Raw genomic sequence first — 14,038 nt, forward strand, 5'->3', positions numbered from 1 at the left:
AAGTTCTTCCTTCTACAGAAATGTCTTTTTCTGATTTCAAAAGTAATACTTAAATTTAAACATTTCAGAAATATGAGTTTAAAGAGCTGAAGTCCCATGAAACATCACTGGCGGCTGTTTGTTTCTGTTCAAGAATAACTTTCTAACAGTTCTCCAACAATACGTAGGAATCAGGGATTGAGGCATCAGATAAATCAACTAGAGTGACTTCCAAGGTTGCTTGTATATCTAAGATGGATATTCTGAAATGCTCAAGTCAGAGCTTTGCCCCAAACCTTCAGGCGTTTCCCACATGCACTGCCCCTGGCAGTGCGAAGAGCACTGAACGTGGAGCCAGTGCACTCATGTGTTCTCTCATTTGCTAGGCCCTGGGAATGCAGAGAAGAAGTTCAGTGCCGGTTCTGGCTCAAGGAATTTGCTGTTGACTGGGGTTGTATTACAGTAAACATAATAGCTATCATTTATCGAAGTCTACTGTATGCCAGACACCACACTGAGTGTTCTGTACGCATTATCTCACTTTTGTTATTATAGTAAGTGTGATTGATGAACACTAAACAGAGATCAGTTCTGAGCACAGAGGAGGATGTGCTGACTCTGCATGGAGAGTTCAGGAAAAGCTGAGTCTTGATGAGTAGGTAGGAGTTCACTGGACCTAGAAAGCAGTATAAACAACCTTTCAGAGGTGTGGAGGAACTTGGTTCATTTCAGGAATTGCAGGTAAAGTAGTTTGGCATGACTAGAGTGAAGGATGTCTGCAGGGAAACCCTGGTAGATGAATTTGCTAGGCACTACGTTGTCTAATTTAATCTTCACAACAACACTGTAAGGAAGGTATTATTATTATTCTCTAAATATGCAGATGAGGAAACCAAACCTTGAAAGGGCCAAGTTAGCCCAAGGTAACTCATTTCTTGAGTAGCAGAGCTAGCACCCAAACCCAGGTTACTTATTCCAGAGCCTAAGATTGTACACTTTCAAATACTTAGTCAATAAGCATTGACATCTGCTATATAAGAGGCACCTGTGCTAGGCCACACAGCCTCTCTACTCACAAGGCCCTACAGTGTACCTGTAGAGACAGACAATTAATTATAAAACAACATGCTAGTACCATGTGCTGTGAGCAAACAGCTAGGAAAACATAGAAAAAGGAGCCGTTACTTGTGCTTCGTGTGTGTGTGTCTGTGTGTGTGTGGCGGGGGGCAGGGGACTTAGATGAGGCTTCACAAAGTTGATATTTGAGCTGCGTGTTAAAAGAATGAACAAGATTTCATCAAGTGCCCAACCTCTCTTTTCATTGCATAACCAGTTTTTTTAATGGTCTTCATTTACTTGTATTTCTTTCCTTACAACCTGTTCACTATTCAGTCTCTTGCCTTCTACTTTCCCTTCCCATTATTCCACTGAAACATTTCAGGCAAAAGTCACCAAAGAACTAACTGGCCAGTTGCCAAATGCTGTGACCTCTTTCAGTCCTCACCTTCCTTCACCTGTCTACAGAGGTTTCCGCAGTGAATACCTCTCTTTGATCTTTTCTCCCCCCGAGTTGTCATGACACTGTTCTCTCCAGTCTTGTGGTCTTGCTGCCCCTTCACAAGTTTTCTTAAATGCTGGTATTTCGAGGGGCACCTTCCTGAGCATCCGTGCTCCTCATTCTCCTTTCTTCACTCTCTGATTGGCCCTGTCAGCTCCTGTGTCTTCAGTTGTCATCCATCTGCTAAGGGCCCTTGCTCCCCACTGTTCTTCTGAGCTCTGGATCAGTGGCCCCAGCTGCTGATTGGTCTCCTCCACTGTACTTCCCACATCGGTTAGTATTCTTCGTTGCAAGTAGTAGAGAACCAACTCAGAGCAGTTTATGCAGGAAAGGGAAACTAATTATAAAGATTGAAAGGGTGTCTTAGAGAACTGAAGACAGGAATGCAACCAGGCCTTAAGAAGGGACCAGAACCAGAAACGAGAGCCTGTGGAAAGCCCAGGAACCATTCGTCTTCCTTCTCTCAGCTCTGTTTCTCTCCCTTTGGAAGGTATGGTCATCCTTTTCACCCAAGAGCGAATTATACAGTTCTGTCATGCTGATATTAATGGTTGTCGTTCCACCCACTTTTAAGTTCCTAGGGGAAAAAAAATGTAAAGAAAAAGCAGGGGTGGGGGGAACTTTCCTGGCGGTCCAGTGGTTAAGACTCCATGCTCCCAATGCAGGGGGCATGGGTTCAATCCTTGGTCAGGGAACTAAGATCTTGCATGCTGCATGGTACGGCCAAAAATTAAAAAAAAATAAAAAAATAAAAAAAAAATAAGTTCCTAGGAAAGTAGTCCACTCTGGTCAGCTATCAGAGGTGGGAGGGAAAGTGCAGCCACACAATACAAATGTGGCTCCAGAAGTCAGAGCAGTTTCCAAGAAGAGAGCGTCTCTGGGGCTGAGCAAAGTATCTAGAATAGGTACCTCAAACTTTCCAAGTCCAAAGCAGAACTTTTCCACCTACCTGCTTTCTCTTTAAAACCAAAGGGAATATGTTCTCTACCTATCCTCACCTAAATTGTGTATTTTTTTATACTGTCTATTTCATTTATGGGTTCAATGGAATTTCCCTAAAATTGTCGTTGTACTTACCATGTATTCCTGCCTCTTCCACCCCTCAGGGCTGCTCTGAGATGGCCCAGTCTGTCCATTTCCCTCCATTCTTACTGCCTTGACTTATGCCTTTTTCATCTGCACTATTGCAGTAGCCTGCTGGTGGGTTTCCCTGCTTTTAGGCTTGCCCTCCTTAGTGTACCATCCACACTACAGCCAAAGTGATCTCTCTAAATTCCCTTCTGGTCACATCAGTCTCCTGCTTTGAAGTCTTTCTATTCCTTACAGTCTGTCTGTGGTGGAAAGTGAGCATCAGTGAAGGCTCCATTGGGAGTTACCCCTTGAGCTGGGGTCTGGAGGGTAAGTGAAGCCTGCTGGATGGAGCAGCAGGTAAAGCTGCGTGTCTTTGTGACACTCCTCGGCATCATGTAGTGTTCCTCAGCTCAAGTGGTTCCTGGTAAGCAGCCTGTCCCCCCTCACGGCCCACTGGCCCTCTCTAAGGTCTTTACTTTGCAGCACTCTCTGTACTACAAAGTGCTTCTCCCCAGAATAGGCTCTGCCCAGCCCAGTCCTGCTTCACTCAGCCATGTTGGGCTGGTAGATTGCTTAAGCATCCTTTGTCTTCTCTACAGGCTCATGAGCGCTCAGAGAGTTCAGAAGTGACTTTTGTGATGCAGCTGGTGAAAAAGCTGATGATTGTCATTGCCCGCCCTGCTCGTCTCCTGGAATGCCTGGTGAGTGGGCTCTGGGAAGGTTGGCGGGGTGGGTGGCTGGAGGGGAGGGAACGGGGGCTGTAGAGGAAGTATTCTGCTAACAGCAGAACTGTGGGGGTACCCACTGCCATTTCTGCTGCTGAAGTCCTTATTTAAATATGACACACAAGCAAGTCCCTGTGAGGAAAAGTGGATGCTCCTGAGAAGTGTGGCAGGGAGGGGTGCTCGTCGGCCCAACCCACACTGAGCAGGCCCCAGGTCAGTGGGGACCCTGGGGGTGAGGAGCACAGGCCAGTTTCGTTTGCACAAGTTGAGTCCACCCTTCATTTGATCAGTGACACCTTGCTAAGTTACCTGCGTCACTCTAGACACTGGAGATACAGGCGTAAATAAAGCAGAGTCCCTGATCCTACGATGCCTCCTCTGCAGTAGAGTTAGATTTCGTCTTTTAGTGCCTTAGGTATGAGGCATGGAGACATGCAAATAATAATTATGATACTGGAAGAAGTTTGCAACCAAGGGAAGTACAAAGTGCAATGGGGACACGGGGAAGGAAGTGCTCTAGTCCTCCTCGGGATGAACAGAGATGGACATTCAGTGAAGGCTCCCTGGGGAATGTGAAGCTTAGTCAGCTACTTGCAGGATAATTATGAGTTTGCCAGGGGAGCGCCATCAGAAAAGGCATTTGATGGAGTACAGGGTGTGTCTGAAGTGTTGGTGAGGGATAAACCCGGGAGGTAGGCCACGACAGGACCATGGAGAGTGTTGGGTTCTTGGCTCAGGAGTTTGCATTTATCCTTAAGGCTACTTGGAGCCATCAGAAAGTTTAGGTAAGAATATGACATGGTCAGATTTAGTTTTTTAAACTAATTTTATAGAGGTATAATTTACATACAATCACATATATCCCATTTGAGTATACAGTTCAATGAGTTTTAACAAATATACACCTGTCTAATCACTGCCACAGTTAAGATGGAAAATATTTGTCCCGCCTTAGAAAATTCCCTTGTGCTCCTTTGCAATCAGTCCCTTTCCCCTGCCCACCTTACCTCCCACTCCAGGCAACCACTTATCTGCTCTTTCACTATGGATAAGTTTGCCTTTTGTACAGTTTCATATAAATTAAATCATATAGTATGTTCTGACTTCTTTCACTCAGCATAATTTTTTTGAGATTCATACATATTATTGCATGTATCAGTAATTGGTTCCTATTTACTTCTGAGTAATACTCCATCAGATTTACTCCTAAGAAAGATAACGCTGGCTGCAACATGGATAGTGAATTGGAAGAGAAGGCAGGATGAGCCAGGGACAGCCTTGCAGAGGCACTTAAAGCAGTTCCTGTGAGAGAGAGGAGCGCCCAGAACTAGGACAGTGGTGGGAGAACAGAGCAGAAGAGTTGGGTAGAGGGGGGTTTCGGAAGTAGACATTCTGACTAGACAGGGACTGAAGATGAAGAAGAAGGTAAAAGGACTTCCAGTCTGGGTTAGATTGTATCCACATAGGTAGTGGTAGAGTTCTCCAAACCCGTGAGACCAGAGGTAAAGAAAGCAGTGGAGGCTGGGGTCATGGTGAACAGAGGCCTCTCCCTCAAGGACATGAAGTCCGTGGTTAAACAGGGGCTTGGAGTTAGGCCTGGGTTTGCGTGCTGATTTTCTCTTTCTTCTTACCTCTGTGGCCATGGTCAAGTCCATGCATCTCTGTGAGCCTTGATTTCCTCACCAAGGTCACAGAGGTGTCTTCAGGGTTTAGCCCATACTGGCACTTAGTAGGCACTCAGTCAATGGGGCCCTCGTCATTATGTGCTCCAGGCAGACAAGGACTTGTGTGCTGTGTCCACAAGGCTCTCCAGCCCCCAGCGCACAGGGGTTGCTCGGTAGATGTCTGAAGGCATGTGTGTGCACCACCCGGGCTGTGAAGCGTGACTGAAGGTGTGCCAGGAGTGCCCCTCTTCACTGGGTGTGGGAACACCCCTGACAGTGCCGTGTCTGGCTGGCACAAGGCTTTGGACCAGGCAAATAGGCAGAGCTTTCTGGAAACCAAATGCTCTGGTTCTTATTGCTGTAAAGACAGCAAATGCTTAGGATGTCCGATCTGGAGGTGACCTGTAAGACAGCTTTGTCCCCATTGGTTCCTGAATCATGATGTTTCTGGGGAATCAGGGGTAGGGGTGTCCATCACAAAGAGGAAGTCTTCTTGTTCATCCTACTCTGGATATATGCCGTAAAACCAAAGAGACCAACAGCCTGCTCCTGTAGCCCTCACCACTGACTACCTCTCTCCCCGGTACAGGAGTTTGACCCTGAAGAGTTCTACCACCTGTTAGAAGCAGCTGAGGGCCACGCCAAAGAGGGACAAGGGATTAAATGTGACATTCCCCGCTACATCGTTAGCCAACTGGGCCTCACACGGGATCCCCTAGAGGGTGAGCATGCGGCCAGGTGGCTGCAAAGAGGCCCCGCAGCCTACAAGCTCTAACAGCAGGGAAGCCGCTTGGAGAAGAGGCTTAGCTGGACAGGGACACAGCACAGCATCAGAGGCCCGAGGGCTATAGGAAAAACTGTGTTCCCTGTCATAAAACAGCCCCTCCTTCAGGATTGTCCACACCTGCCTTATATAACCCAAGCTGGATTGCCTTGGGCCCACCTGCGTTGGATTTAGAGCCTAAGATCAAAAGGTCATCACAGAGGACCACAATCACATTTTCAAACATGGTCACCTCCTCTGCATGTTTGCCTCTCCTGCTGCCACCTCACAAGTCCTCCTGTGTCTTTGGGGTGGTCCCAACTCAGGGCTTCAGAAGATAATGCCATTCTCTGGGCCTTCACACTGAGCCCCTCCTGAACCATGGGCTTCCAAATCCCTAGTCTCTAGTCGTCCCACTCCTGCCTTTCCTGCTTCCCAACCTCATCTGGCAAAGCAGAGTCTTGACCAGCAGGATGGGGGCCAGCTATCAGACAGCCCAGCTTTGGGCCCTGTTTTCAGGCATTGTCCCAAGTTTGAGGGAAGCTTTGTAGAACTTGCCAAGCCTTTTAAATGGCACTGGACTTCTAGAAACAGGGGTGGCAATATTATTTGACAAACAAGTCTAAAAGCTGTTGACTGCACTAAGGATAGAGCCGCAGGACCGCCTCCCAGCCTGTTGCAGGAAGCATTAATGCCTTCCCCACATGCATCTGTCGTGTGATGTGAATGGACTGCTGAGGTGTCTTGACATTGCCACGCACACTTTTCTCTTGTGTCCTTGCTTTGTTTCTAGAAATGGCCCAGTTGAGCAGCTGTGACAGTCCGGACACTCCGGAGACAGATGACTCAGTCGAGGTAAAGACCTTGAGCTCCTGCCTCAGCCCTGGAGCCGGGGCCCTGGGAAGCCAAGGGCTGTGAATTCTCTCTAGGAGACTGTCTGAAGGAGGGATGGCGGAGTGGGTGATCACTTACACTGTCTGAGAGGTCATTCAGCTCCTGGGGAGGAATGGACAGGAGGCCACGGCAGGGCTAAGAGCTAAGCAGATGCTGGGGCCACAGCTTCCCCAGAAATGTGAGCTCTGAGAAGCATTCCTGGCTCCTGCCTTTTCATGTCTTCCAGGGCCGTGGGGCGTCTCTGACATCTAAAAAGACACCCTCTGAAGAGGACTTCGAAACCATTAAGCTCATCAGCAATGGCGCCTATGGGTAAAGGCAAGGGTCAGGGTGTGGCCGGGACTGGAGCTAAGTCAGCCCTGGGGCTCTTCCTTCCGGAAGTGAATGATGCCTAATCCTCTGAGCACCAGATGCCTCTGGACGGGCCCTGTCCCTCCCCGAAGCCTCCAGGAGAGGCAACAGCCCAGCTTCCTCTGACACCCGAGTGTGGTTCCTTTCCCAGGAAAGATTCCCTCTCCTCTTGGTGGCGCTTCTCCTCTCACTGAGCTCTGAGGAGGGGTTGAGCTGTGTCCTCAGGACTTGGTATATCAGGGAATTGAAGAGCTCTCTGGGCAGGTGCTCAGATCCTTCTCATTGATAAGCACCCCCTGCTCCTTTGTTCTGTGCACCGATAAGGTGTGAGAGGAAGCAGTTTGACCACCCAAGCTCGCAGTGGAGGAGGGCGCAGCTCAGGGGCTGAGGGCCGTGGGGTACGGATGGGCTTTGTTTCCAGGGCCGTATTCCTGGTGCGGCACAAGTCCACCCGGCAGCGCTTTGCCGTGAAGAAGATCAACAAGCAGAACCTGATCCTGCGGAACCAGATCCAGCAGGCCTTTGTGGAGCGTGACATACTGACGTTTGCTGAGAACCCCTTTGTGGTCAGCATGTTCTGCTCCTTTGAGACCAAGCGCCACCTGTGCATGGTGATGGAGTATGTTGAAGGTACGGGGGGAAAGGTGGCCTGGCTTGGGGGCCGCGGCATAATCTGAGACAGCCCTGAGCAGGGACCAACAGCTTGTGTAGGCGTGAAGTTTCAGGGCCCAGCTTCCCAACCTCTCTTTGGCCTTGGTTTCTGCCTTAGGATCTCAAAGACCATTTGGCCATGGTGGGCACAAGGTGCCGTTCCCCTCCCAGGGAGAGGCTTCTGGAGCAGTAGCTGCCATGAGGCTGCCCATGTCAGGACAGGATGTATCAGCCCCACAGCTACAAAGCCTGCACAGCCTGGCAGACCTGCTGGCACCTGGCAGGAACAAAGTGGGTAGCAGAGCCACCAAAGCCCAGGGTCCGATGCTGGGAGGATTGCATCTGGGCCCTCAGAGGAGAGGAAAGCCACTGCCCTTGCGGATGGGTTTTGAAGGGGATGCCCCTTAGGACCCCACAAAATGCTCGGGGGATGGTGTAGGAGAGCATCATGGGGCACAGCTCTGGAGGGGGCAGCCGCTTTCCCAGTGGCCTTCCCTCTCCCTTCGTCAGGGCTGCGTACAGCTTCCAAAGATATTTTGCCTAAGTCTTGAAGTTGAAGCTGAACAAAACTCCGCTTTTCATTCTTTGGGTAGGTGCTGGGAGTTTACAGTGTTACTTTACTCAAAAACTAAAGGAGGGCCAACAGGAAAGAAATAAATGAACAAATGCTGAAGTCTCAGCCAGATGTGTTTACAATAAACAGGATTCCCATCCTAAAATAACTTAGTCCTGTCCCAGCGAGTCAGCTTACAGGCATAGAGGCCTGGGTTCCTTCCCTCTTTGTCCTGAACAGTGACCTTGACAGCCACTGGCCGACTCGTCTTACCTCCTGCTCCCCTCCACACTCTCCCACCCATGCCAGCAGCAGAGGGGCTAGAATCACAGTCTCTGGCACCAGGGTATTCTGTGACACTGTCTACTCTGGGGCCTCTGAGACCATCTAGAGCAGGGCACTGGACCCATCCTTCATGGTGACCTGGGCTTGTTGCAGGAGGAGACTGTGCCACCCTGCTGAAGAACATCGGGGCCCTGCCTGTGGATATGGTGCGCCTGTACTTTGCGGAAACTGTGCTAGCCCTGGAGTACTTACACAACTATGGCATCGTGCACCGTGACCTCAAGCCTGACAAGTATGCCCACTATCCGAGTCCCTTGTTTAGGATGTCCCTCTTGGGTCTCTAGATAAATGAACGCAGACACAGCATGTTTGAATCTATCCCAAATGGCTGCTAGGAAACACTGCTCATGTGGGTGTCCATCTAGCCCCTAACTACCCCAAATGCAAAGAACATTGCCAGCAAGGTCTGGCAGGGGCACCGTAAGGCTTTGGTGACATCAAAGAATCACTGAGGAGCTCCACTTAAGAAACCAAGCAGGAACAAAAGAATCCACACATCTAGTAGATGGCTAAGCAAGTGTCCTGACATTTACTGACATCTACTCTGTGCCAAGCACTGTATTCTAGTCCCTGGCCTGTAGAGCTTAAATCTAGTGTGGGTGGCAGAAATATCTTTGTATAGGCTGCTTCTTAGAAGGTATTAGTCAGGTGGGCGAAGGTGGGAGGAGCTTTCTCAAGCTGGGGAGCAGGATTTGCAGAGGCACGCACGGGTGTGGGGACGGGTCCCATTCAGGAACTACAAATAGTACAGTATGGCTGAAACTGAGATTGTTAGTTGGTCAGAGTAGTAAGAGAGGAAGCTAGAGAGAGGGGCAGGGATTGGATCATCAAGGGGCCTTCTGTTAAGTCTGGGTTTAATTTTAAAGGGTCCTAGAGAGTCTCTGAAGGGCCTGTTAACCACAGGGTGACAGAGTGTCACACTCAGACTCTGATTTAGGTTTAGGAAGATCACTGCCCATGGAAAGAGGTGATGAGACCATGGCAGTAGTCTAGGCCCAAAACAACAGTGCCTGCACTGGAACAGAGTCAGGATGGAGAAGAGAGGGATAGTGTTGGGAAGTGGAAAGGAAATGATAAGGCTGGGGTGAGAGAGCAGGAGTCTGGGATATCTTCCAGGTTTCCACCTTGGTGCTGGTGGTGGTAAGCCTCTGTAGTGTAAGCAGCTTCGATGTTAGACAGACCTAAGTTCATAGAGCTCGTTAACTCTGAACTCCAGTCTGTTAATTAAACCTCTCTGAGCCTCGTGTTCCTCCTCTTGGGGATAATAATACCTACCTTTGTTGTGTTAGTTACTCTGTAAGACCTTTCATGAGCCAGAATATTTTGATAAATAATTGCTAAAGCACTTATCACAGAGCTCAGTAGGTAACAGAAACTACTGCTTTTCACTGAGAAGAGGACCAGTTAGGAGGCATGACCTTGTTTTGGACAGGTTGAGTTCGTGTGCCTGTAGGACATCTGGGCAGCTTTTAGGCATGGAGCTCATGAAAGAAGTCAGGGCCAAAAAAAAAAGTCAGGGCCAGAGATACAGATTTGGGAATAAAGGGGTAGTAGGGTGAAGCCTTTGGCACAAAATGGCTCAGGCAGAGTATGTGAAGGGGAAGAGACAGTTCTCTGTGAGATCTTACGTCTAGTTCCTCCCAGCCAGCCCTCCTAAAACTGGCCGTGGATGTGGAACGAGATCATGGTGCCCCTTTGCCCTCTCCCTGACTCGGGGTATTGTGAGCCACTTAGGTCAGGAGAGGAGACTGGGAATGGCTGGACCCTTAGGACGAGGCTGATCGCTCGTGGAAGAAAGTCTGTTTCTCAGCTGGCTGATACTTGCCCTCAGTATAGGATACGGTTGAGGGCAGTAAACAAAAGTGAATTGGGGGAATGGGCAAAAGGCAGGTTATAGTTGATTGTGCAGAGTACAGTACTCATACAACCAGAGTTGTTTATTCTTTCACAGCTGCCTGTCTCCCTGATGAAGCTACCCTGCTTATGTCCCACAGTAGACGCCTGAGTGGGAAAATCGGGCATATACTAAAATCAGCAATTTTGGAAGACCAGGAAATAACTTCAAACTTCTGTTTCTCTGGTTTCCCAGCCTGCTGATTACATCCATGGGGCACATCAAGCTCACTGACTTTGGCCTTTCTAAAATTGGCCTCATGAGTCTGACCACAAACTTGTACGAGGGCCACATTGAAAAGGATACTCGGGAGTTCCTGGACAAGCAGGTAATAAGAAGGATGGTTGAGACCTTGGGGGTTGAATCCAGGCCTCAGAGTAAGGACTGGAGGCCACATGCTTACCTTGCAGCTAGATGTTGAGACTGAGAGCTCCTGTCTTTTCCACCTTTTGGTTCCAGGGAGACATTGAGATAGGTAGCACATTTGGAAAATAAGGTGGCCCATGAGAATCACATGGATATAAAATCCAAGATCATCTTCCTCCTCAGGGTTTGAAGAAGATAGGTCACATAACCATTGACACTCTCAGAGACTGATAAGAGGTCAGTCCTGAGACTTCTAGCCTCAGTAAAGAGCAAAGCTCTCCTGGCGCCTGTGTCCTTGGAACACAGCTCCAAGTTTCCACTGGGCTGCGTCCTGAGAGTAGCCGTGGGGCGTTTCCTGATTTGACATTACAGGTTGTGACTGTTCACAGGTCCCTGTAGGAGTCATATGACTGTAGTGTCTGTTCTTTGGAGGCTGGAGGGCAGAGACCAATTGTGGGTACCACATGCCAAAAGGGAGTGGTGGTTCCAGGCTAGAACTAGATGTTTCAGTTAATTAAGAAATACATAAACTCACCTCATCAAGAGCTCCATCCCTGGTACGCTGGGGCTCCTATTGCTCCTGCTCATTAACCAGAGTGAGCTGAGTCTTCATTCAGAGACTTTCTGCTCCAGCAGTGGGAGCACCCCAACCCCTCCAGCCGCCATGCCAATTCACTGTCTCTGGATGCTGAGCCAGCCCGGCTTCTTTGTGCCTAGGTATGCGGGACCCCGGAATACATTGCCCCTGAGGTGATCCTGCGTCAGGGCTATGGGAAACCAGTGGACTGGTGGGCCATGGGCATAATCCTGTATGAGTTCCTGGTGGGCTGCGTCCCTTTCTTCGGAGACACTCCAGAGGAGCTCTTTGGGCAAGTGATCAGTGGTAGGTACCATCCCCCTGGCCCACCAAGGGGACAGAATCTGGATCCACAAATATGATTTACGCATGCATCTGCTAGGCTTACAAGTTCTTGTTCTGTGTTCATGTGTGTGTGTTTAGTATGCTTGCCTCAGATATGTGCACATGCAAACTCTGTGTGTCACCTAGCGCTTGTTCTGATTGTGTGCCTGGTCCCACATGAGTGCATGGGTGTACCTGTGTTGTGTCTGTGCATACCCCGTGAGTGTGAGTTTTGTGTGTGTGTGTGTGTACACGTGTCTGGAGTGTAAAGGCAGGGTGAGCTGGAGATCAGACCACTGCTTTGCAGTGGCCACCCTGGACCAAAGAGCAAGCCATGGTCTAGGATGTGGGAGTCTCCCCTAGAAGGACATGAACCTGTACAACTTAAAGGAAGTGGGTCTCAGGCAAGGCTTTCAGGGCTCTGGGCTGGGCCCTTTATGCCTCCCCACACGTATCCTATCACAGGACCCTCTTCTCCATCTCCCCAGTCTGCCCACGACTTCTGAGACTTCTCTAACCCACTCCTTTCCTTGTCACACCCAATGACTCTTCAGATGAGATTGTGTGGCCCGAGGGGGATGATGCGCTGCCACCGGACGCCCAGGATCTCACCTCAAAACTGCTCCACCAGAACCCTCTGGAGAGACTGGGTACAGGTGGGACAGGCCCCACTAACCTTTCTCAGCACTTGGAGGAGTAGGGCTGATTCCATATAACTGGGAGGTTCAGGCTTCAGGTGTGGGCGGTGCCCCTGGATCCTGAACCTCTGCCCTGCTCCCTGTGGGCGGAAGAGGAAGGTGCTGGAGCTGAGGCCTCCAGGCCCAGCCTTTCGAGGCCTAGGTTCTCACTGGATGTGCTGACCTGGACTCCACACAGCTCACCCCAGCCCCTTGCCCACGCCATCCCTGTTCACAGGCAGTGCCTATGAGGTGAAGCAACACCCATTCTTTATTGGTCTGGACTGGACAGGACTTCTTCGTCAGAAGGCTGAATTTATTCCCCAGCTGGAGTCAGAGGATGATACCAGCTACTTTGACAGTAAGGCCACTGGTGGGACGGGGAGGAGCAGGGATCCTACCTGTGTGCCCAGAAACACCTATGCACCGTGAACTTGGTATCAGGAGCAACTTCTCCAGGCCCTGCTGAGGTCTGATAGGGTTAAAGGAGGCCACCACCATGGCCTCTGAAAGGCACTGTTCTGTGTGTCCCAGCCCGCTCAGAGCGATACCACCACATAGACTCAGAGGACGAGGAGGAAGTGAGTGAGGATGGCTACCTTGAGATTCGCCAGTTCTCTTCCTGTTCTCCAAGGTTCAGCAAGGTGCGACTGTGGTGGGCCCAGGCTGGAGAACTGGGAGAAGAGGACCTATTGAGGGACATCCCTGGGGCACACCTGGGGAGGAGGGGATGGGCTATCTCTGGGAAAAGAGTGGGCAAGGTCTGGGCCTGCATCTGACAGATGCCTCTAGATCTACTCAGGGCCCTGACATATGAGATGCCAGGGTGCGGCCAGGTCAGACCAGTGGAATAGCTGTTTCCTCGAATATTCATCTGGTATATATGGGGGAGGGAAGAGGAGAATTGGCTCGAATTCCTGGGCTTCAGGCACTGAGGATCCTTTTCGCTCCTTGGGAGGTGTGGTCGTTGGGCGCCCCGGCAGGTCTCCTGTGCCCACAGGTGTACAGCAGCATGGAGAGGCTCTCGCTGCTCGAGGAGCACCGGATGCCGCCCCCCACCAAGCGCAGCCTGAGCGAGGAGAAGGAGGACCGCTCGGACAGCCTGGCGGGGCTGAGGGGCCGAGAGCGGAGCTGGGTGGTCGGCTCCCCTGAGATGTGAGCACCCAGAGCTCGCCCATGCACTGGTGGTCACGGATGGTGGGGAGGCATGTGGTGCGGTGAGGGGCCTTCGAGAGGGTGGCTCCTGGAGAGAGGTTCTGTGACATGAGCCCCAGAGGAAGCCTGGGCTGGAGGAGGGAGGCTGCCGGGGCCACCTCACCCTAGGCCTTGTGTCTCACAGATTACGGAAGCGGCTGTCGGTGTCTGAGTCATCCCACACGGAGAGCGACTCCAGCCCTCCCCTCACAGTGCGCCGCCACTGCTCGGGCCTCCTGGACGTGCCTCGCTTCCCTGAGGGCACTGAGGAGGCTGGCGGCCCCCCTAGGAGGCAGCAGCAGGAGGGTGCTTGGCTTCTGACACCCCCGTCTGGAGAGGGGGTATCTGGGCCTGCCCCTGCACGGCCAGTGGAACGGCGGCTGAAGCTGGATGAGGAGCCTCTTGGCCAGAGCAGCGCTTCCAGTCCAGGTGTGGCCCAGCGGGTGGCCAGA

The 14,038-nt window shown here is 50.8% G+C and overlaps 1 protein-coding gene across 8 annotated transcripts in view; it reads left to right on the plus strand.

Moving 5' to 3' along the window:
* MAST2 (microtubule associated serine/threonine kinase 2) overlaps positions 1-14,038 on the plus strand; it is a 208,830-nt gene that overhangs the window by 190,491 nt on the left and 4,301 nt on the right. For 4 of the 8 annotated variants that reach the window (XM_060089741.1, XM_060089744.1, XM_060089742.1 and 1 more), the window contains 13 exons: positions 3,208-3,309; positions 5,587-5,719; positions 6,554-6,615; positions 6,881-6,966; positions 7,427-7,635; positions 8,648-8,786; positions 10,644-10,776; positions 11,532-11,697; positions 12,270-12,371; positions 12,631-12,753; positions 12,927-13,036; positions 13,393-13,547; positions 13,732-14,015. In XM_060089741.1, coding sequence (XP_059945724.1) covers positions 3,208-3,309; positions 5,587-5,719; positions 6,554-6,615; positions 6,881-6,966; positions 7,427-7,635; positions 8,648-8,786; positions 10,644-10,776; positions 11,532-11,697; positions 12,270-12,371; positions 12,631-12,753; positions 12,927-13,036; positions 13,393-13,547; positions 13,732-14,015 — 1,804 coding nt within the window. Of the gene's footprint in view, positions 1-3,207; positions 3,310-5,586; positions 5,720-6,553; positions 6,616-6,880; positions 6,967-7,426; positions 7,636-8,647; positions 8,787-10,643; positions 10,777-11,531; positions 11,698-12,269; positions 12,372-12,630; positions 12,754-12,926; positions 13,037-13,350; positions 13,548-13,731; positions 14,016-14,038 lie in introns of all 8 variants that reach the window. The other 4 variants (XM_060089737.1, XM_060089740.1, XM_060089738.1 and 1 more) reach the window with 2 other exon arrangements.

Source organism: Mesoplodon densirostris, chromosome 2 (genome assembly GCF_025265405.1).
Source record: "Mesoplodon densirostris isolate mMesDen1 chromosome 2, mMesDen1 primary haplotype, whole genome shotgun sequence".
In the NCBI taxonomy this organism is placed as follows: domain Eukaryota; kingdom Metazoa; phylum Chordata; class Mammalia; order Artiodactyla; family Ziphiidae; genus Mesoplodon; species Mesoplodon densirostris.